Genomic DNA, 25,116 nt, shown 5'->3' on the forward strand with positions numbered 1-25,116 from the left:
GAGGTAAAGTCAAACTTCTCATCTTCACCCTCAGTTCTCCCTCATCCCTAGTCTCCACTTCTTATGAATCTCACCTTCAACCTGGGAGTCAGAGGTTATTCTGCTAAGGAGAGCTTGCTCATTGAAGGGCCTCACCTCACCCTCTCACTTCTTCACCTTTGAGACTTTTCTATGTATTTTTCCTTTAAAAACATCAGCTTCTCCTCCATCATTAAGGGTGAAAAAAGCTACTTTGCTCTTTCAAAAGTACTCACGTTTCTTTCCTTCTAACGGGAGTGCCATCCTTGGCTCTTATATGTCTGTCACTCCACACTCCCACACACCACTGTTCTACCTATTTTTCCCAAAGGTCTGGGGCTTTTTCTTCTGCCAGTCCTGGAGCTTGAACTCAGGGCCTGAGCACTGTCCCTGGCTTCTTCTTCTTCTTCTTTTTTTTTTTCTCAAGGCTACACTCTACCACTTGTGCCACAGCACCACTTCCAGCTTTTTGTTTATGTGGTACTGAGGAATCAAACCCAAGGTTTCATGCATGCTAGGCAAGCACTGTGCCACTAAGCCATATTCCCAGCCCAGGTCTGGGGCTTTTTAAATCTCAGAGGCTAAAAGCAGTACCAAGTGACCTGAGCTATAGGTGTGAGAGAGCAAAGTGTGATACTGTCTAGGAGAACTGATTCATTTTCTCTACCTGTTAAATAATTTATAGGCAGAAAAGTGTTTAAGGTGAATGGTAAGTTTATGTAGAAGTGAAAGAAAAGCCATGAATAAAAGTAGTGACACTCCCCATCAGGGAGTGGGGCCTAAAGAGGCGTCCAAGGGAGTCCTGTGCGAGGGTGGTTGTGTGGTACAAGGCTCCTCCCATATCTCTTCCCCTTGGCTTTGTGCTGATTGCTACCACGATGGCTTGTGCATATACTACCCTGGCTCTTCCACTGATGAAGCAGGCACCCAGGGTACTATGGGAAGAAGTGTTTGTGCAGAAAGAAGAAACATTTGAGCAGGAGTCTGAGACACTCTGGCAATAAGCAGTGCCGTGATGGCCAGGTGTTATGCCCACCTGCTATGTCTGCCACTCTTTATTCTTATCTACTTAAACAGTTCCCCCTTTCTCTGTGTGAAGAGAAACCACAGTATAGAAGGATGCTCCTCCTCTAGCAATCTCAGTCCTTAGTATCAGACCCTGCCCTGGAATTGAAGGGACCTCAGAAGTTATCCCACCCTTGTGTCTCCAACCCACATTCCCGAATAGACCCAAGTCCTTCTGTCATCTTGATGCTTCCCAAACAGAACCTCTTCCGCTTTGGTCAATTGGAAACTGTCTTCAGTCATTTTTGCTGACTTACGCTCCTTTATTTTCCCATTTTTTCCCCTGTCCCAGAGACAAGTCTGGCCACCAACAATCACACTGACACTTGTACTTACACTCACCAAGGGCCCTCCTCTTGCAAATTCATGATGGGAGACATGAAACAACAAAGTTCACATCTTCCCATCTCTTATTTCCAGGTGCCATTGTCACAGATCCATCCAGTGCTTTCTGCATAGCCTCATCTTCCCAGCAGCCCTTTAAGTGACAGTTCCCTAGGATGCCATCCCAGCCAGCTCCACTTTCCCTGCACGGGAGCCTCCATTCTCAGGGCTTCAGCCTACCCATGGCCTTGGGGCTTCAGGCCAGGGATGGAGACTCTTCCTAGACATCTAGTCCCTCTCTGACAGCCACTCTGAGAAACACTTGATGATCACAGCCTCAGTCTAAATAGCCACCAGGTCCTTTCTGATCCACTCCCCTTGTCCCTGGGTGGCCGATTTAGCAGGCACCAGGCCAGTGTTTAGGTTAATAAATAGCACTCATCTTGCCTCTTTGCCTGACTGTGACCCATTCAGTACATTATCTGTGTCTCACCATGAGCTCCTTTCTTATTGACCCCACCAGACCACACTAATTCTTCCCACAAACCCACTGCAAATAACCAGCCTGTAAGCAGGGTTGAGTTTCCAGGTTTGGTGGGGGACTCCCTGATAACCTGTGCTTGTATAACCTGTGAAAACTTGGCAGTTTTCTCCCTGATAACCTAGACTTGTATAACTTGTACTAGTGTTGAGCCATTTCTATTTTCCATGCCGTTTTTGAGTCTAACAATTTTCCTCTCTCATGAAACATCTATAGAGCCTGAAGTTTTTCTTTTGTGGATGAAATATTAGTACAACAGAGACCCAGGAGTCAAACTTCTTTATGGAAATCACTCATTGCTGATCTTGTGGTATAATGAACCAAAAAATTGTCAGGTCTTGGGGCAAAGTTCCTAGCAAGGAATTTCTAAACCCCTTGCAATTTTCTGAGTGGCAGCCATATGCAAATGAGCTGGTCATGGTTGGTGGGTCCCACATAGATCCAGGCTAGGGTGTGGCCACATGGGACCCAAAGACTGGGATCTCCCACCAGCCTAGTATCTCGGGAGAAAACCTGGAAACTGAGTTCAGTTAGACAACCAATGATTTATTCACTCAGCCTACAAAGTGAAACCTCAATGAAAACTGTGGATAGAGAAGCTGAGAGGAGTTTCCTGATTTGAAACACTGTGACATGCTGAGAGGGTGGTTTTACCAGAGAACACAAATCTGCTTTCCCCAGTCCTCTCCTAGCCCTAAATTTCTCTTCATTTGGCTAGAACTAATCTGAATCCTTCCTAATACAACTGCAATGGTAAGTATAGCACTATGTTAAGTTCTGTGGCTCTGTTTAGCAAATCATCCAACCTGAGAGCATTGTGGGGTACATCAGCTTTACAATCAGTCTGGGATGCAGGCCTGGAAATCATGAAAGAACTTCTCTGCTCATAACTTGTCGAGTGCGTGCCAAATCTAGGTGAACTCAGTTGGGCTTTTGCCAGAAAGCCTACTGTGTGCTAAGGAATGAGACTTATATGTGTGACTACTAGCATAGTGCCCTGCCTGCTAATAAAGTACATACAAAAATTGAGAATTCAAAGGAAGTATCACAGAATTCAGTTCTGAGTTCAAATAAATGTATACCTTCTGACTATGCTGAAAATTATCTTAAGCTAGGTTCTTGCTAGCAGACACTCCCTTGAAAAAGCCAAAATAAATCTGTCATTTGAAAGTAACTTCCTGGCCTCAAAGCACAGCTAAGAACCTTTAGCCATTTATCAGATGCCTGAGGTCTAGGAATTGAAGCCTAAAGCATATATATTCCAGGGCTGGATGGCTTAGCAAAATGATATTTACTAATCAACTGTGCCAAGTGTGTGCTGGTAGGGCTGCCTTCAACGGAGCCTTCTTCTTATCTGGTGGGTAGGTCTTGCAAACATTAGGAATTTAGAAATATCCCAATGGAATATAATCTTTAAGTCTGGCTATTTCAGAGCACTGTTTTGAGAGAACTAGGAAGGAAATGTGAAGAAATACCAAGCAATAATGAAGTCTCACAAGCTCCAATGAACTTCCAGGGATGGGCTCAATCATGGCTTCCCAGAAATACAAACATGTCTGAGGGGTCCTGCTAAATTTGCTGAAACCCTCAATGAGCGACAGTTGCGGAAATGTCACATTTTGTGTTTAAGTTTCATGAGTATTAATCAGTTTTGCAAATGGTAGGGAGAATGGACTCCAACATGGTCCTCCCAATTATCTCACAGTGCATCTGAAGCAACACTCCCCGAGATGGCCTGGGCACACTGGGGACTAGCCTCCTTCTCCCGCTTGGGAAATCCTCCGTGTGCTCTCCATTCATGTAACTCGAAAAGAGAGTCAGAGCACTATTTGGACCTAAAAGCTTAGCAGGTCTGTTCCCCTTTCCCACAAAGAGCCATTAAGTCATACCTACAATATAAACAAAGCTGTGCATTTAAAAAGTTTTAGAATGAGAAGACACGTTTTTGAAAACAGAACTATTATCTTAGCAACAACATCACTCCCACTTACGGGATTCCAAAAATAACAATTATTTCTTGAAAACTAAGATGCAATACAAGTTCATGTGGGAAGTGAAGAAAATTTAGCATAGCAAGTTGTTTCCTTAAGTACAATATTATATTCTGATATTTAAATTTAAAAATGAATATAAGTAAACAACTCATTCCTATTTTAATATAATATGTATGTTTTCGTTTTCTGTCAGGACTAGGGTTTGAACCCAGGGGCTTATTCTTACTTAATTTACTTGTTCACCTGGTACTCTATCACTTGAGCTATGCCTCCCATTCAGCTTTTTGCTGGTTATTTCAAAATATGGAGTCCAGAGGACTTTTCCATTTGGGCTGGCTTTGAACTGTGGTCCTTTGGATTTCATCTTCTTGAGGAGCTGTAAGAGTAGACCATCAACCCACCAGTGCTTGCCTACATGTGTTTATTGTGATTTGAAAATACATTGAAATGCCTAGAAAAATAAATACAGTTAGTGACATGAAGTAAAACTTCTCATAGGATTTAGCAATGAAAACACACTAAATACCTTCCCATAGCCATCCCTAATAAAACACATTTTGTTTTAGAAACATCTATTTGGACATAAATGTTGGGCACAGTGCAAATATTCAAAAAGTTTAGCTGATACATGATCCTGTACCTAATGTCCTTGCACTAAGATCCAGAAAGTTATTCAAGTTGGTCCTACATTGATGTTACCCATTCAGAGTAATGGGAAGCATGAGAAAAGCAGTCTTGTCAATCAGTGCAGGTTGCTTCCTTTCTATCAATCTTGTGAGAATTATTTTTCTAAAAACTTCCTGTTTTAGCCAGGTGTCTGGGCCCTTGTTGATTCAATTTTAGTTACATCCTATTCCTGCTACCCCTGAATGACACCCTGACAGGGTGAAGACACCCTGTTCTTGTTAACTAAGCTATGTTATCTTGCAGGTCGTGACTCTGAACTTGTCTAATCTGAGAAGAGGAACAGGGTGTGCTGCATTAAGGGTAAAGGGGGAACAGCCTGTCTGCTCTGTAAGCTGGCTTGCCAGATTTTAGCTGATGGTACACACTTTAGAAGTAAACTTTGCCTTGTTGAGTTCCTTCCAAGTTGCTGTCCTTCCTGTCCAGCATGCTGAATGAAGCACATGGATGGCAGCAGCCTATGGGGGAGGGGACCTGTGTGGGGACTTGGTGTTGAAACTGAGTTCTGCAAATGGTTGGAACCCAAGGTCAACATTGGGAATTCTCAAGTCTACTGATCTGGAGTTTTGAATTTTCCAAAGTGAGAGACAAGGAAATGGGGATAGTAGAAGAGCTAAGGGCCCTGTTTAGGCTGAAAGATACTGAGTCTTATACAGGGGAAGACTTTGCTTGTGTTTCTCTCACTTTGGTCTTCAAGGATATATTAAGCAAGAACTTTGAGTTTCAAAAGATGAATTATGGTCAGCATCATATTTTCAGAGCCACTGACTCCTCGTGATTGACAACGGATCTTCAGGGCCATCCAGCATGGCTCACCTGTCTCTCTGTCTGCATCCAGGTAAATGCATTGTTTGAGATGCCAGTTTAACTCTGGGGCTGCAAGAACTGAAAACCATAACATGGCTTGAGTTGAGAGAAGGAAGATGAGGGCAGGGCACAGGGAAGGGGCTAGCAGAGAGCCAACAGTGAAGCACAAGAGACCCACACTGCCTCACACAATCCCACAAAACCATCTCCTTGGTAATGTGAGTCCAATGCTAAGCAAAAACAGTGTGCCTTCTCCCATGGTGCAGGGTGACTGTCATGCCACACAGCCATCTGAGAGAGATGTGCCCTCAACATTCCTCTAGTATCCGTCACAATGTTTTGCTTCCTCAAAATATATAGTGCTATCAGAAAGAAAGTGGCAAATCCAGTACACAGCACAGCCTCAGAATTCTGGGCATAGAGATTTCTGACTGCAGCTGGGAAATACAAGCAAAAGATTGGACAAGCACAAACTGACACCACTGGTGACTGATGTGATCAATTTGGAAGCCATTCTTGCCTGCATTTTCTAGGTTGTACATGTCAGTGGTTTTTTTTCCCCTTCTAAGTCTCATATTTCAAACCGCATTCTTCCACAGAGACCACAGGCATCACTTCCTGTCAACCACAGAACACGAGTCACTTCACGGGAAAGCAGCATCTTTTAAAGCGTGCAGTCTACTATAGGTCTAATTCAATTCACTTGGTTGATCAAGGAATAAACATTTTAAACATCATTATACCCAAAGTTAGTAAGTGCTGGAAAAAAACAGCAATTCAAGTTTACATTTCAGCTATGTAAAGCACTGAATTTATCAATAAGCATTAAAATGACTTTAAATCATTACTCAAGTTATCAATAAACATGATGTATTTAAAAAGCAGAGTCTTCCAAAGAGAGGCACTGAAAAGTTCCAGCTGACAGATCACAGGGAGACAGGAGGCCGAGTTCCTACCACCAAAGCCTCCATGCCTGCCCCGTGACCCCAGATGAAAGGATAGAGAGGAAGTGGTACTGCGGCTCCAAGTGGTAGAGCATTAGCTTGTAGCAAAAAGCTGAGGAGCAGTGCCTAGGCCCTGAGTTCAAGCCCCACAACAGAGCAAAAAGAAAAAAAAAAGGATAGAGAAAAGTTAGCATTTTCTTTCCTTCCTTCTTTCCTCCCTCCCTCCCTTCTTCCTCTCTCCCTTCTTTTTCTTTCCTTCTTCCCTCTCTCCCTTCCTCTCCCCCTTCTCTTCCCTCCCTTATTCTTTTTTTTCTCCCATTCTTTTCTTCCTACATTCCTCTTCCTTTTTATTCCTTCCCTTTCTTTCTTCCTTTCCTTCCCTCCTCCCTCCCTTCCTTCCTTTTTCTTCCCTTCTTTTTCTCTTTCCCTCCCTCCCTTCCATCCTCTTCCATTTTTCCTTCCTCTTTCTTTCCTTCTTTTTCTCTTCCTTCCTTTTTCTTCCCTCCTTTTCTTTCTTCCCTTTTCTTTTCCTTCCCTTCCTTCTCTCCCTCCCTTCTTTTCTTTCTCTTTCCTTCTTACTTTTCCTGCCTTCCTTTTCTTCTCTCCCTCTTTCTTTCTTTCTTCCTCTCTTCTTCTCTTTCTTTCTGCTAGTACCAGAGCTTGAATTCTCACCCCAAATTCTCCGTAGTCTTCCTCCTTCCTCCATGGCTGATTCTCTACCACTTGAACTATCCCTCCACTTCCAAATTTTTGTTGGTTAACTGGAGATAACTCAGAATTTGTCTGCCCTGGCTGACTAAAAACTGCAACTCCCACATCTCAGCCTCCTGCATAGTTAAGAGTTAGAAGTACAAGCTACCAGTGTGTGTACGAGTATGTGTGTGAGTGTGTGTGTGTGTTTGTGTGTGTGTACTAAGGCTTGAAATCAGGGCCTGGGTGCTGTCTGTGAGCTTTGGTGCTTATGGCTAGGGCTCTACCACTTGACCACAGCTCCACTTCCAGCTTTTGGTGGTTAACTGGAGCCAAGAGTCTCATGGACTTTCCTGCCAGGACTGGCTCTGAACCACACTCCTCAGAACTCAGCCTCTAGAGTAGCTAGGATTATAGGAGCCACTGGGGCTGGGCCTCCTTGTTCTGATGCATTATTGAACATGGGCACATCTGAGAGCAGCCCACTCCTCACCTGCCATGTCGATGGCAAAAGGCCTGTCCGCTCTCCAGCCAGTATACCAGCCAACCACTTTGCCATTTTCCACCAAGGGCCGTTCGTAGCGCCGCCCGCCAACCAGGCCCACTGGCCACACCGACACCTTTTGGGTGGTTCGCATCTACAAGGAGACAAAGACATGTTTTTACATTTTCTTAGTGAAAAATAAGGATGAAAAGAGCTTAGGCCACTCAGAGGATTGGGGTTTGGGTAGGGGGATCTATGGTTTCAAAAATGGACAATTTTCAGAGTTTTCTGCTTCACACTGTTACCCCAGTTCATTGAGGATCATCCTCTTGTTTGGACCACTGGCTTTGTGTTGGGAGCTCGTTTATCCAATGGCTCAAGGGTTATGGCACTACATTTCCATATCTGCGAAGATCTGGCAAGCAGAGCCAACTGCAACTTGTATGTCCTCCCAAGGGCCCAGACTGCGCTCCGCACCCAGCAGTGCCCAGAACTCTAGTTAAGTGTTACCGCATCAGGAACTCCAACCTGACGGGCCTGAGGGATACAAAAGATGGACACACAGAAGAGAGCAGACCAGAAAAGAACAAAGGCAAACTGGTTCTAAAGAAGAAAAGGAGAACATAACATTAAATAACCCATAACTCTGGGTTTGCTAGGAAGGAAACAATATTTATGGCCATGAAAACTAAGCATGTACTAAGCAATACTAAGGTTTTCATTTTGGCTGAGCCTAGGGTTGGTTCTAGGTAAGAGGCAAATTAAACAAACAAAAACTCCACAAAGGGCTGGGCTGCACAATTCCACTATTTTTTTTTTTTGCTGTTACTTGGGCTTGAACTCAAGGCTTCATATTTACTTGGCTTTCTTGCTCATTGCTGTGGGTGCCCTACCACTTAAGCCACACAATCAGCATAGCTTTTTGTTGCTTATTTTGGAGATGCAGTCTTACAGACTTTTCTCCCCTGTGGCTTTATAACAGTGATCTCAGCTTCCTGAGTAGGTAAGATTGCACGTATGAGCCATGAGTAACAGCTACATTCCACATTTCTGAAAGCAGTTCAGAGCTAACATTTATTCATGCTTCCTATGTCCAAGGGCTATACGATGAACGCAAGGCAATTGCTATTTGAATGCAGGGAGTGCAGCAGGTTTGTTCTAGGAATGCTAAGTTTTACAAGGTTTCTCATTTAAACTGTTAAAAGCACTGACAAGATCCAGAAGCCCCTGCAGTCTGTGCAGCACCCTGAGATTCAACGTGGAAGTCTTCATCTCAAGAGTTAGAGACACACACCACCCCTCCATGCACAACTGCTAGCCTCCATGGAGTGTCAGACATTTCCAAGAAAAATAACACAGCTATTTACAGAACTTTTGCACTTCTCCTTGGGATCTATCCTTTGTTCTGCATTCTTTCCACTCATCCACATTCTTTCAGGGTTCCTTAGCAGGTGCTTGCTTTGTTGATTATTAAAAGAATAAGAACCCTAAATATTCTACATATAGGAACCCCAAAATATTCTAAATGTCTGAAAGCCTCTCTCTCTTTCCCTCCCTTCCTCTCCCTCTCTCTCCCTCTCCCTTCCTTTCTCCCTCTCTTGTGCCAGTACTAGGGCTTGAACTCAGGGCCTTGTGACCTCCCTGGGCTTTTTTTATTCAAGGCTAATGCTCTTAACACTTGAGCCACATCCCCACTTCTGCCTTCTTGTTGGTTATTTGGAGATAAGTATCTCACAGAATTTATCTGCCTAGGTTGGCTTTGAATCACAGTCCTCAGATCTATGTTTCCAAAGTAGTTGTGAGCCTCCTGTGCCCTGAAGCCTTGTTTCTTCAGTAAAATATTGGTTACAAAGTGAGGTGCTTGAACAGATTGGCAACAGATCAAGAATACAGACAAATTCAGGCATGGGGGGCGGGTGGCGGTGGACTCTGTGACACTGTTGGTGGGGATGTAAATTAGCACAACCAGTTTGGAAGGCAGTTGGGAGATTTCTCAACAACTAAACACAGAACTGCTCCATGATGATGCAGAGATACCACTACTGGGCATCAAGCTATACTATTACACTATGGTAAAGATACTTCTACACCCATGTTCATTGCTTTACTGTTCACCATAGCCACAGCACAGAAAGAGCCCAGATGCTCTACAACAGATGAATAAATCAAGAAAATGTAAGCTGGGTGCTGGTGGCTCACGCCTGTAATCCTAGATACTCAGGTGGCTGAGATCGGAGGATCACATTTCAAAACCAGTCTGAGCAGGAAAGTCTGTGAGATTCTTATCTCATATTAATGACCAGAAAACCAGAAGTAGAGCTGTGGCTCAAAGTGTTAGTACATTAGACTTGAAGGAAAGAGCTCAGGGACAGTGTCCAGGCCCTGGGTTCAAGCACCACAACCAACACCAACAAAAACAGAAAACATGACATTTCTTTATCTGTCTATCTAAAATGGAATTTCACTAATCTATCAAAAAGAATAATATGTTATTTGCAGGGAAATGGATGGACCTAGAAAAAAATATCATGTTAAGTGAAGTAAGTCAGACTCAGAGAGACAAAAGTACATGTTTCTTTCATATGTACAAGTTAGACTTAAGTTAAACACATATTAAAACACACACAGTGTTATTTGCATGTATGCACAGACTGAAGGGTGGTATACTCAGGGGAGGATTTCAATGATGCAATTCCTCTGAACAACTAACAGTTTAACAAGAAGCTGAAATGTTTGGTTGGGGGAGATGAAGGGAGGGGTAGAGAAAGACAGGAAGGGTGGGCAAATAAAGTCATTATATTCACTATAAGTACGTAAAAATGATACTACACTATTTGAGAGTGTAGATGGAGTTGGGGAGGAAGGGGAGAATGATGGAAGGGCTGACATTTGATCAAGATGCATTGTACTCATATTCCGACTTATTGAACTGTAACACTTCTGTACAACTACCAAAAAAAAGAATTAGAAGTGATTCACTCACTCATGAGACTTAACAACTATAGAAACTGGCCTGGTCCCCAACAGCACTCTCCTCCTGTTTATTAATGCCACAACCTCCAGTTAAATGGATCAGGCTTGCATAGCAATGTTAGCCCACCAAAGTCTTGGCCAGATATACCCTCAGGTGCAATGGCTATAAAGAACACAGGAGAGACTTATGGTCTATCTCCACATCCTGCAATCTAAATGCCATTTAAACCACCTCAGAGTTGGAGGTGGCTGCTCATTGAACCATTACCTCTGCTAAAGGGGAGAGGCAGGTTCTATGCATCTAGGTCTGGTGGCCCATACAGAAAATCAGTTTTATGCTGCATCCTGTGGGCCCCTCCTGGGGGCATGGCTAACAGCCAGCTCTAGGGACCAAATATTTCAGAAATCATGAACATGTCCTTAGAGTGATCTAGGTGCCTTTAGCTGCCATGAAGACATGTTGCTACTTCAAATCTTGTTTCCAAAGAGAAATGAAGTTCTTGAGCTTTTGAAATTTAGAGTGGTTTACGCAACCTCAAGGAGTAGGGTTACATAAAGAATGTAGGAGAAAACACTGGTGGCTCATGCCTACAATCCTAGCAACTCAAGAAGCTCAGATATGAGAATCGGATAGAAACCAGTCCAGGAAGAAAAGTCTGCGGTATTCCTCCAAAATAACCAGCAAAAAGCAGAGCTGGAGGCATGGCTCAAACAGTAAAGGACATGCTATGCAAGAAAGCCAAGAAAACGGAAGGCTCTGAATTCAAATCCTGGTATTACCAAAACAACAAGAAAAAGATATATATATATATATTTTTTTTCTACCATGGAAACAGAAACTAAAACCAGTTTGCGCTTATGAGAATAAAACAAAAAGACTGATAACACCCAGAGTTGATGTACATATGGAGTAACTAGATGTCTAAATGATGGGCATTAAAAAAGCTCAAATTGCTTATAAAAGAAAGCTTCACAGTTTGCAATATGGTTTACAACATTCTTTTATTATGACCTGGTAATACCAGACCTGGGAAAAATTAAAAGTACACATTTTATGATTTTTATTTTTTGCCAGTCCTGGGGCTTGGACTCAAGGCCTGAGCACTGTCCCTGGCTTCCTTTTGCTCAAGGCTAGCACTCTACCACTTGAGCCATAGCACCACTTCTGGCTTTTTCTGTTTATGTGGTGCTGAGGAATCCCCCGGGGTTTATGCATGCAAGGTGAACACTCTACTGCTAAGCCATATTGCCAGCCCCAAAAGTACACATTAAAAAAAATCTTTTACCTAAATGTTCACAACAAGCATCATTCATAATAGACAAAGCTGGAAAACAGCCCAAATGGATGTAACTTTGTAAAAAAGATAAACTGTGATGTATACCTGCAATGGATTACTACTCAGAAAAAAAATGAATAACTGATACCCCAAAAAGCATTGCTGAGTCTTAACAATATAATACTGACTGGAAGAAGCCAGACAAATGCAGTACACTATGTAATCCTACTTATATGAAATTCTTCAACAGGCATACTTAGTCATCGCTCCTAAGAGAAAGCAGATCAGAAGCTTGCAAGGAGAGCATGATGGAGGTTATGAATTTGATAATATTCAGTAACCTGAATTTTACTTTTAGGAAAATTGTTCCTTAATAAAGTTAATTAACAAAATGACAAACCATCCAAAAAGCAACACTTAGAAATTATTTGGTGTAAACCAACTGCACAACACTTGGGGGAGGAGAGGGAAAGGTGGAGGGGGAGGGGGGAAAGGAGGGAAGAGGTAACAAGTAGAACAAGAAATGTACTCGCTGCCTTTCATATGAATCTGTAACCCCTCTGTATCACATTTTGACAATAAAAAAATTGAAAGAAAAAAGATGAAAAAAAGTTAACAAAAGCAAAATATGGAGGAGGTTCTAATATGAACTCATAATTATAAGCACTAGAAAATTATTACTTCAACAGCAATAAAACACCTCACATCTGGATTAGTCCTCATTACAATAAACATGATTCCTGGGGAAGCGGCACAAGGAAAGCTCAAGTGAGCCTAGAAAATCACTTATCACAGCTTCTAAAAAGCAGGGCAGTACTCAGAAACAAAACCAAGGTTTGAAGAGAGAGGCTGGTCTGAAGGTTCATGGCCATGTAAATAATTGAAGGATCAAAACCAGTGGTGTGGATGGAATGAAACACATTAAGGGAAGGCTAGGAGAGTTGTGGCTCCATAGCAAAATGCCTGCCTAACAGTGCAAAGCTCTGAGTGCTAACCCCAGCACTGCCGATATAACTTCCAAAAATATTTTAAATTTATTTATAGTATTTGGTGCCAGTCCTGGTGCTTGAAGTTAGGGCCTTGTGTTCTCACTTGGCGTTTTTTCTCAGAGCCAGAACTCCACCTCTTAAGCTACATCTCTACTAGCTACTTTTTGCTGGTAAATTGGAGATTAAAGTCTCACAGATTTATCTGTCCAGGGTGGCTTAGACTCACAATTCTCAGATCTCATCCTCTTGAGTAGCTGGTGTTATAGCTGTGAAGCACTGGTGTCCAAATAAAGTTTAGAATACAGTCCTAAGATTCCACACATATCCAATGAAACCAGGAAAACTGAGGTGGGGTTCAGTTAGGAGAGACAGGAGAGGATAGTGGAAGGGATGACACTGATAAAGATACATTGCATTGATTTGTTGAATGGTAATCTCTTTGCACAACTACTTAGAGATAATGAAAATATAACTTTAAAAAGTAAAGCACATGGGAGAGGTGGACCCAGAGTATATGGATATATATGGTAGCTAATCTTGTTTAAAATTTTCTAGGAAACTAAGTATCAACATTGCCTCAAAATGTCATTCCACAGTTGTACACGAACTGAAAAAAATATGCGTTCACCGTGACACACAGGGCAGCTACTCCCTGCCTGTGTGGCCTTGGCACATGAGGAAAGCCCGATGGTGTGTGCTGCCTGTGTGGACTCGGCACTCGGGGAAAGCCTGACGGTGTGCTGCTTAGCTGGAGGCAATGGAAGGAAGACAGTGCCACCTCTGTGTTGTCCTTGCACAAAAAGCTTGGTCTTAATATAATCATGAGGACATGGATGACTCCTGGGAAGACTGAGAAGCCAAATGCAGATGTGCAGGCTTGTGTGGGTGTGTGTAAACTTAACATCCCTAAACCATGAACAACTGAATTTCTATTTTCCTCAAGATTTCTGGGAAAATAGTGACTGTTACACAAAAGAATCTAAGCATATAATTATTACATACTGGAAAATAGCTCTAGTGACAATACTGGGAAGGAGGATAGAAAGAGCTACTGCCTAGGAGCTTTTCCCCACCCATTGGAGCCTCTCTCCTACCATCAATGCTAAAATACATTTTTTTTTAACAAAGTAAGGCAGATGAGCTTTGTCTACTCAATGAATCCTTGTATGGACCTATGTATTTTAATAAAATTCTATGCTCAACTGAAAATATGAATATAATTGATATCCAATAACAATGCTAATCTTCATTTGGATATTAAAAAAGAAAGCCTCAACTGGGATATATAAAACTCAGACCTGTAGTACTAGTTACTCAAGAGGCAAAGATGGGAAAGAAATAATGGTTAGAAGCCATCTGGGACCCATCCCCCCAAATCCAAAAGACCCCCATCTCGACCAATAAAAGCTGGGTGAAATGTATGCACATGTCACCCCAGGTAGACAGGAAACATAAATAATGTATCAGGCCAGGCCAGTTTGGGTAAAAAAAACACCCAAGATCCTATTAAAAATAATAAAAGCTAAAAGGGCTGGGCTGTGTGTATAGAGTATAGCTCAAAAATGACAGAGTACCTGTCTAGCAGAATGCCACAAAAAGGGAAAATTTTACATAAAATTAAAATTATACCTAAATTATACTTAGGTATATAGAATATTTCTGTAAATGACTATATCTAATACATCCCAACATTCTAAAGCGATTTCCCCCTTTTACTTATTTTGAGACAGAGTGGCACTATGAATGGCACAGGCTGGATTTGAACTTGTGATCCTCCTGCTTCAGCCTCCTGTGTGCTGGGATTACAGATGTTCACTCACTACCACATCCACCTTTAACTTTGATTCTTTGCCGTAAATTCCCTGTGGCATTTCAAAGGTCCTAAGGTTTCATGGAAAAGGGTGCATTACCTCTATGGTACTGTGTCCACTATGCAACAGACAGGATCGTCCAACTGTACATTCAGTGCACTTGGTGTGGGGGTGTGGGGGTGTTTAAGTAACATCTAAGAGCTGGTTTCATTTATTGACTGGCCTTTCCATTTAATAAGTATGCTCAGATACAAAGCAACTAATCTATACTTCAGAAAAGTTATAAACCAACACAATAATGTCTTTTTCTTTTAAAGGAAGAGTCTGTATGGCCTCAGAATATGTCTTGTGGAAGTGTGTGTGTGTGTGTGTGTGTGTGTGTGTATACACACATGTGGGGTGAGGAATGGGGCATTTGGATTGTTTAGCTCTTTTCATCACAACATAACAACCAACAAAGCTCACAACAAGAATAATCACTTTGGCTGTACCTCTTATTCTCCTGAATTAAAATGGATCCATAGACCTCTGCTCTAGTTTGCGTAGGACTATAATTATGTGAGAGGGTTCAAATTATTTGTTTGTTCTCAATTTCTCCATATAAAATAAACTACCCATCTCTTATTCTTAGAGAAAAGGGGATTAAAAAGCTCTCTACAGCACTCAAACATCCTTAACAGGGATTTACTAGTCATGCCTTCCCATACCCCACCCACAGTATTCTCTTAAAACCAGTTTCAGGAAAACTCAGAATTCTACTTTCCTCTAGAAGTAAGATGCTCCTTTCTTCTTATAGAAATAAGCTATTATATTCATTTATTCTTCAACCATATCCCTTGTTCTTTTTGTTTTGTTTTGTTTTGTTTGGCCAGTCCTGGGCCTTGGACTCAGGGCCTGAGCACTGTCCCTGGCTTCCTTTTGCTCAAGGCTAGCACTCTGCCACTTGAGCCACAGTGCCACTTCTGGCCATTTTCTGTATATGTGGTGCTGGGGAATCGAACCCAGGGCCTCATGTATACGAGGCAAGCTCTCTTGCCACTAGGCCATATCCCCAGCCCCACATCCCTTGTTCTATTGAAGATCCTTCTACTTTTACATTTCTGAGTGGCTAATTAACATCTATTGCTGCTCCAACAAGGATTTAAGGCAAATTCCACAAACAATTGAACTGAGATGATTGAAAAAGCAATAGCTTTCTGATATATGAGAAAATGTAATGAAAGTGGCAAGTCTGCAATGTTAGGCATAAACTTGGTGACCACAGTGTAGGAACCACATGAAGAAAATCACACACTTTCTCATGCAAATTAGACGGTGTTAATGTGGACAGAGACTGGCAATAGCAGAGCCTGTTACTTGGTTATTCAACATGTACTCTCTGATCTTCTTTACTGGCTGGGTCTCTGTTTGATGCAGACAGTGACCAGGTCCCCTAATATGACTGAAGAAAGATTCCCCATGGAATTTGTCCTTGGACTGAAAGTACTGGTCATCTATAGATAATAATCACTTTGCTTGATTCATAACAAAGTGGCAGCTTTCTATTGTAGTGTTTGACTAAGTAGGCTCAATGAAGAGTAGGATTAAAGTTTAATTTTGTTTCATGGATTAATGAAGCACTAGAAGGACACAGTATTGAATACAGAGAAGCACCTTGTGAAAAACTCTAATTTCAAAAATACATAGGACATTTATGAAAGCTCCAATTTTTAAAAAGCTTCACTGTTAGAAACAGCATGTTAGAGCTACACACAGCAACAAAAAAGCATCTTAAAATGGTCCAGTATGAAAAAAGTCTGCAATAGTATTTTTGTATATTAAAAATACTCATTAAATCATTACCTATCACAACGTCATGTACAAACAAATTACATACTGCTCATCCATCAGATGGTTGAGTATAAAGATGAAATGAAATAAACAAAATGGGACATTTGCATAGGATTAAGGTAATAGCAACTTAGAATGGAAAAAAGTGGCAAATTCTATCAATATTTAAAATCTACAAGAAAGATAAAATTCCAAGTTTCTCCTGATGGAAAGCATACTTGAATATATGACAAGAGAATAAGAAAGGGCTGGGGATATGGCCTAGTGGCAAGAGAGCTTGCCTCATATACATGAGGCCCTGGGTTCGATTCCCCAGCACCACATATACAGAAAACGGCCAGAAGTGGCGCTGTGGCTCAAGTGGCAGAGTGCTAGCCTTGAGCAAAAGGAAGTCAGGGACAGTGCTCAGGCCCTGAGTCCAAGGGCCAGGACTGGCCCCCCCAAAAAAAGAGGTAATAAGAGAATAAGAAAGATACTTGCAAGGACCCTATAAGATTAGAGATGTAATTCAATACTCTCAGAAAATACCTAGAATTTTAGAAATCTTCTAAATTTGACAGGACACTCCTAGAGCAATAGGTACTCTATAATAAGTTATTAACATTAACAAGTTAAAAAATTATTATGACCAATCTTTATTTAAGACAAAAATAAAAATATAGGAGTATCTTAAAAACAAAATCAGAAAACCCAATTAATAATGACTAAGTCCAATTAGATGCAGATTTGTTTACTCAGTACAAGATTCACAGCAGAGTTTATTGAAATAAGGGTTTGTTTACAGAGTAGTACCTTCCTGATTTGGAGAAGAGTACCAGTACCATAAGTGCAAAACAGAGAAAGAAATAAGAACCAACCTTACATCGTTTACAGGCATGTTTAAGTATAACTGGGCAACTAGCACATAGGTTTATGAATGCTATTGTGGCTGTATTAATACCAGATGAAGTAGGTTTTTTTTTCTTATTTATTGTCAAAATGATGTACAGAGAGGTTACAGTTTCATATGTTAGGCCTTGGGTACATTTCTTGTACTGTTTGTTACCTCCTCCCTCATTCCCCCCTTCCACCTCCCTTTTCCCCCTCTCCCTCCCATGAGTTGTTCAGTTGGTTTAAGTAGCTTTTAAGACAAAGATGTTACCATAGATAACGAAGGACATTTGATAATGATGAAAGGGTCAATCCGTCAAGAGAAAAGTAGTAAATGTGCATGACCAAATAACATAGCTTCAAAGTACTCAAAGTAAAAAAAATTAGGTAGTTCTAAAATGATGTTCAGCAAATGATTCACAGCCACAATAAGAAATTATAGTATTAATGTGAATTTGACAAAGGAAGCAGACAGAGTAAAGACCAGCGGAGATGCATAGGATCTGAGCCGTACTCAACCTCAAGTATAGCACACACTGTATACAACAGCTGCAGATACAGGTACCAGTAGCAACTACATGCTGATTAGGCACATTTCAACACTGGGTTATATTTTCAGACATAAAAGACAACCCTCAGACTGGGAGGAAATAGAATGATTGCAAATCCTGTATGTGATATAGGATTAATACCCAGAATATATAGAGAATTTTTGAAACTCAACAACAGGTCCTGGGGCTTGAACTCAGGGCCTGAGTGCTATTTGAGTTTTGTGTTTTCTCTCAAGTGTAGACCACTTGAACCACAGATCCATTTCTGGCTTTTTTGTTTGTTTGTTTTTTTGTTTTGTTTTTTGACCAGTCCTGGGCCTTGGACTCAGGGCCTGAGCACCATCCCTGGCTTCTTCCCGCTCAAGGCTAGCACTCTGCCACCTGAGCCACAGCGCCCCTTCTGGCCATTTTCCATATATGTGGTGCTGGGGAATCAACCAAGAGCTTCATGTGTAGGAGGCAAGCTCTCTTGCCACTAGGCCATATCCCCAGCCCTCAGCTTATTTCTTAATAACAAGTGGCTCATATCTGTAATCCTAGCTACTCGGGAGGCTGAGTTGACAGTGGGCCAGACAGAAAACTGCTAGACTCCACCTGCAATGAAGCACCAAAAAGCTGGGCTAGAGGTATGACTCAAGTGGCAGAGCTCTAGCCATGAGTAAGAAAGCTGAGTGTGAGGCCCTGAATTCCAAGTCCTGCCCTGAAACTGGCAAAGATAGGTAATATAGACTGATAGAAGAGAGTGCAGAAACAAACCTCAACTAGTTCTCTTTACAAGGTCAATTATTTTAGTAAGATCAGTCAATGGGCAGAGAGCAATCTTTTCAGTAAGGGAAGATTGTGAAAACTTGCAATTTTTCACATGTAAAAAATGGAGCTGACCCTTACCTCCACCATGTAAAAAAGAGCTAAAATTTCACAGTTCTTATAAAATGCACAGGTAAAGTTTCATGATGTTGGAATTGCATGATTTCTTAGATATGACACCAAAAATAAATAAAATTAGAAAATTGAACTTTAAAGGCTTATACTCAAAGGGCACTGTCAACACCATAAAACACAACCCTTATACTGGGAGGAAATATAATGATTGCTAATCTCATATGTGATATAGGATTAATATTCAGAATATAGAGAGAAATTTTGAAGCTCAACAAAAAAATGACTCAATTTAAAACACAGACAAAAGGACATTTCCTGAAGTGTCTAATGATTTTTTTTTTTTTTGTGCCAGTCCTGGGCCTTGGACTCAGGGCCTGAGCACTGTCCCTGGCTTCTTTTTGCTCAAGGCTAACACTCTGCCACTTGAGCCGCAGCGCCACTTCTGGCCATTTTCTGTATATGTGGTGCTGGGGAACTGAACCGAGGTCTTCATGTATACGAGGCAAGCGCTCTTGCCACTAGGCCATATCCCCAGCCCCTCTAATGATGTTTAACAAAGCATTCATCATTAAGGAAATTCATGCAAAATTATACTTCTAATCAACATTTTTCATCCTTTGTCTATTGTCTAAAAAGTAGTATTGGTTAGAATGGGGAGCAGGATGGAATGCTCACCTTGTGTTCTGTGCCTGAAAATGCAAAATGTTGTGGCTGCTAATAGAAAACTGTGTGGCACTTCTTCCATAAAGTGTACAGAAAGTTGCCATATAATCCTGCCATTCTAATTATGGGTTTTTTACTCCAAACAATTTAACACAGGGACAGAAGCAGATGTTTGCCCACCAATCACCAGACTAAAACTCTAAAAACAATTGACGTACTCATCAGTGACAAGGTGTGCTATATCATACAGTCAATATTATTCAGCTTCAAAAAAGGAAGAAAATTCTGCCATATGCCCCAATGTGAGTAAACTATGAAGACATTATGCTAAGTGAAATAAGCCAGACACAAAAGATGAATCTTGTGATTCCACTTGCAATAAGTACCAGGAAGAACAAGTCTACAAGGTCATGAAATTAAATGTATAACAGTAATTGTATGTTTCAGCTGTATATTTTGGCTTTTCATGTTTAGGGTAGAAAAACATAACAACAGCTATAAAACGAATAGACATGTGTGGGAATGTAAACTGGTTCACCCATCCTGGCAAGCGGTATGGAGATTCCTCAGAAGGCTAAACATAGACTATGACCCAGCAGCCCCACTTTTGGGCATCTACCCAAAAGACCACAAACAAGAACACACTAAAGCCACCAGCACAACAATGTTCATCGCAGAACAATTTGTCATAACTAGAATATGGAATCAACCCAGATGCCCCTCAGTAGATGAATGGATCAGGAAAATGTAGTATATATACACAATGGAATTTTATGCCTCTATCAGAAAGAATGACATTGCCCCATTTGTAAGGAAATGGAAGGACTTGGAAAAAATTATACTAAGTGAAGTGAGCCAGACCCAAAGAAACATGGACTCTATGGTCTCCCTCATAGGGAATAATTAGCATAGGTTTAGGCAAGTCATGGCAGAGGATCACAAGAGCCCAATATATATATATACCCTTATGAACACATAAGATGATACTAAGTGAAATGAACTCCATGTTATGGAAACAATTGTTATATCACTGTTGTAGCTACTTTCAATGTGCTATGTGTAACCGTAGCTTCTATTATTGATGATCTTCTTGTATTCCCTTCCTGTGGTGTACCTGCACTATCTCTGTATCTTATTTGAGTGCATTGGAAACCATGTATACTGGTATTAGAACTAGGAAACTAAAAGGGAATACCAAAATCGAGAGACACAGGGTAAAAAAGACAAACGACTACAAAAGCAATACTTGCAAAACTGTTTGGTATAAATGAACTGAACAACTCATTGGGGGAAAGGGAAAGGGGGAGGGGGAGAGGGAGGGGGAATGAGGGAGGAGGTAACAAACTACAAGAAATGTATCCAATGCCTAACATATGAAACTGTAATCTCTCTGTACATCAATTTGACAATAAAAATTAAAAAAATAAAAAGAATAGACATGTCCTGCTAAGTATCACCAGATTTTTTAAAGTAAATAAAAGGGGCTGGGTATATGGCCTAGTGGCAAGAGTGCTTGCCCTCGTATACATGAGGCCCTGGGTTCAATTCCCCAGCACCACATATACAGAAAATGGCCAGAAGTGGCACTGTGGCTCAAGTGGCGGAGTGTTAGCCTTGAGCAAAAAGAAGCCAGGAACAGTGCTCAGGCCCTGAGTCCAAGCCCCAGGACTGGCCAAAAAAAAAAAAAAAAAAAGTAAAAAAAAGAACATTTGCATTTTAATCTACAGGGCAGTTAATTGACTGATTTTTAGAGGAACACTCTAATTGGCTGTAAATACCAAACAAACCATCACCCACAGGGACAAACATACTGGTGTATCTTATGCCTGGAATCCTACTTACTTAGGAGGCTGACACCTGAAAGACTGAGGTTCAAAGCCAGCCCAGGCAGAGAAGTCTGCTAGACTCCATCTCCCAAAGAACCAGCAAAAAATCAGAGCTGGAGATGTGGCTCAAGAGCAGAATGCCAACATAGGAATCAAGCTAAGCAAGCACAAGGCTTAAGTTCAAGTTTAGATACCAACAAAAAAGAAAAGTATTGTTAATTCAATCTCTTAACCATTTTGTTCAAATTCTAAAGCAAAAAGGAACTACAGACCAGAAAGGTAATGGCTACTGTTGTCAATGCATGCAGTACAAAGCAAAAGTAACAGGCAAATGGTTAACTACATTTGAAAAAATGAAGATATTAAAAGGAAATTTCTACCAGGCAGCAGTGGCCTGAGGCTGCACCCCTAGCTACTCAGTAGTCTGAGATCTGCAGATCATGCTTAGATGCCAGCCTGGGCAGGAAAGAGACTCTTATCTGCAATTAATGAGCTCCCATCCCCCCCAAAAAAGCCAAGTGGTAAAATGACAATCTTGAGCACAAGAGTTCAGGGATAGCACCCAGGCCCAGAGTTCAAGCCCCAAGACCGGCACACAAAATTTCCATTCAAGACAACTGAAAATATATACCAGGGAATGAGCCCCAGACTCTAGCTCAGATCACTTATGTAATGGAACTTCCATGTGATAGCAGATAGCAGAGACTTCGTAAGGATGCCTTAGTGCAACATGAACAGATGTAGCTGAAGAACTTTTCAGTGTCACCAAAATATCCCCAAACTGTCATCTGACCTTTAAAAATGACACTGGCATTTTCATCTTGCAATGCCAAGTTTATTTAGATGATGAACATGTCCACAAATGGACCCAACTTAAAGTCTCATTTCCAACAGCCCACAGAGCAGCACATTGGGGCCCCAGAGACTGTTGGGATTGGTGAAGATACAGCAGCAAGGGAGCCTTGTGACATCTTGCGGTGGGGCCTCTCCACAAGCTCCTCTGGCCACTGACTTCGAAGAGAATATGTCCAGATGAATTGGGAAGTTGTCCTGCTTACCCATTCACATGTGGATCCCTTGATTCTCACAACAACCAGGTAAGTGTCAGGGAAAACAGACATAGTACGTGCCTCAGAGACACTATGAAAATTAAAGAGCAACATTCCCCTGCAGTCCCCCAGGGGGGTCATTGGCTCCACCAAGCCTGTAGGCCATGTCTTCCCACTCTTCTTCATGTGATATCCTTCTACCAACACATCAGATTTCAGTCCAGAAGTCCAGTCCTCAGGAACTACATAGACATATGGGATGGGAGGAATGAATTTCTAGACTTTCAGCAGGCCCAAGGGTGCTTCCTAAAGCTGATCTAGTTGGATTGGGGCAGGAGCCCCTTGCTACCTACTCTTCATTTCACTGAAAGGCCTGTTTCCACACACATCATGAACTTGATTAAATGCAGTCTCTCCTGCTGCACACAAAGAAACTTATAAACATTGCTGTCTTTACAGAGAAAGTCAATATTTCTAATGAACGAGTAATAAATCCTTTAGGGAAACAAGAGGTTTCTAATTATTTGCATTCCAACCAAAGGAGCCCCAATGTTGTCAACAGATTACTGTAGATAGATCACCATGTGAGTTTTGGCTTAAAGCTTGAGAGTCCAGAAGTTAAGAAAGAGAGCTGGGTGCTGGTGGCTTATATGTCTGTAATCCCAGCTACTCAGGAGGCTGAGAATGAGGACTGAACTTAGAAGCTAGCCTGGTAGGAAAGTCCATGAGAATCTTATCTCGAATCAACCAGAAAAAAAGCTGAAAATGGAGGAGTGGCTCAAGTGGTAGAGCGCTAGCCTTGGGAGTAAAGGCTAAGAGACAGTGCCCAGATCCTCAAATCAAGCCCTAGAACTGGCAAAATATAAATGAATAAACTTGAGAAATACATTTTATAATGTAAATTCTTCCTGTAAGAGAAGGTGACCCACGTGAGCACAACTTATCCTAAATCATAGCACTGTTTTAGCAATCTGTAATATCCAATGAATACAGAATATATAACCAACCAAAAAGTGTTATGCCTATATTATCGAGAAATAAATATATAATAAATGTAGCTTTTATGCTTAATAGTTAATACCTAACTGTAACACTTTAATAAATTCTTTACCATTGCTAATTGTAATGTTAGGGCAAACCTAAATGTTTTTTTAAGACAGAAGCTGACAGTCATAGGACTTACAACATGTTCCAGATATATACTGTCATTATGGATGAACAATAAGATGCATATAAAACACCTTGGGCCTTAAAATATTATTCTAGGATGAAATTCTGAGGGAAATCCACAGGGAGACAAGAGCAACATAAAAATTCTGAATTTGGGGTTGGGATGTAGCTCAGTGGCCTTGCATGCATGAGGCTCTGGGCTCCATTTTCAGCACCTAAAGACACAATTACAATTGTTTTCTGAAAAGTATGCTTATTGAACAAATGATTATGGGTATTACCCTGGTACAGCAGTTAAGAGATTCTACTGGTAATATTTACATTATCCTGGAAGTGATATGCATTGTAACTATTTTAAATGATTAAAATTTAGATGGAAATCTAAAAATATCCCAAAGCATGTGTAATTTTTCAAAATTCTGCTAGATGTCAACAGAGCATTGAGGACCACTGTGTGGGACCCCTATAATGGACATACTATGATGGGCATAGTATTATGTATTCATTTGTTTTTGGCCAGAGACTGATGGGAGAGGGCCCAGGGCTGTGAGGAGCAAGCAGGAGGGCAGTCGTTGCACCTAGGTGAGGGGTCAATGGGAGACCCCATGGGCAAACCCTACAGACTACATCTCCTTCACTCTGATGGACAGTAAGCTTTAAAATGCTTTTATATATGAAACTGTAAGTAATGGCTGAAAAAAAAGAGGGAAGCAGACACATTAGAGCTTCTCAGTAAGCATGTGAAAGGCTAGCGAGGGACTCGGAGTTCTCGGACAGGGTAGGAGAGGGTAGATGGAGAGTGAAGCCCACTGAAGGGATTCTCTCCACTATCTCCCATAGGTGCTGAGGGATGCTCCCAATCTTACCACCCAGCAAATGTCCTCAAACATCAAACAAATGCTTGTGTTCTGAAGCTTTAAAACTTGATTTGCCATTCCTCTCTACTATGCTACCATTTCCTTTGTAATATATACGATCTCTTAGGTTAGTTCATACCAGAAATAATCCATTTGTCATTAAGTAAGTACGTTCTAGGTCATGCTAGGTGCTGAGACAACATAGTAACAAAAAAACCATTCCAAGGATCCACAGGAAGCGGAGAAGCCTAATTTCATGCAAGCTACTTTCCTGGCTTTCACAGAGTTAGGGTCAGCTGCAGACCTCACAACCCAAAGAGGAACACCCTTCAGGGGAACTCGCTTTACCTCCTGTTTTTTTTTTTTTTTTTTTCAAGAAACTTTGTAGACAAGCCCTATTTAATTTTGTCCTCTAATTATTCTGGTAACACCCAATGGTGTAATTAAGAAACCAGTTATTGCAGTTCTGCTTAGGTACAGCCTAATTTGAGAAAGCCAAGTACACCTCTCTCCTCTTGTCAGATCCCAGGGAATAAAGTCACCATCTGAAGAGTGGAGAGTTGAGAAGCATCTAATCAACCAATATACTGCAATGATCTAATATGTCCACATGTGGGGTGGTCACCTACAGGTCAGAGAACATGGAGAAGGAATGTGGTCCTCCTATACTCATATGCATATAGAAGTTAAAGTTGTAAAACGTCCTGTGGCTGTCAACTTCCGTGTGTGTGTGTGTGTGTGTGTGTGTGTGTGTGTGTGTGTGTGTGTGTACATGTGTGCCAGTTCTGGGGCTTGATTTTAGGGGCTGGGAGCTCTC

At 41.4% G+C, this 25,116-nt stretch overlaps 1 protein-coding gene across 1 annotated transcript in view; it reads right to left on the minus strand.

Moving 5' to 3' along the window:
• B3gat2 (beta-1,3-glucuronyltransferase 2) overlaps positions 1-25,116 on the minus strand; it is a 52,625-nt gene that overhangs the window by 16,967 nt on the left and 10,542 nt on the right. The window contains exon 2 of the mRNA XM_048353898.1: positions 7,561-7,705. Coding sequence (XP_048209855.1) covers positions 7,561-7,705 — 145 coding nt within the window. The remainder of the gene's footprint in view (positions 1-7,560; positions 7,706-25,116) is intronic.

The sequence above is a fragment of the Perognathus longimembris genome, chromosome 9 (assembly GCF_023159225.1).
Source record: "Perognathus longimembris pacificus isolate PPM17 chromosome 9, ASM2315922v1, whole genome shotgun sequence".
In the NCBI taxonomy this organism is placed as follows: domain Eukaryota; kingdom Metazoa; phylum Chordata; class Mammalia; order Rodentia; family Heteromyidae; genus Perognathus; species Perognathus longimembris.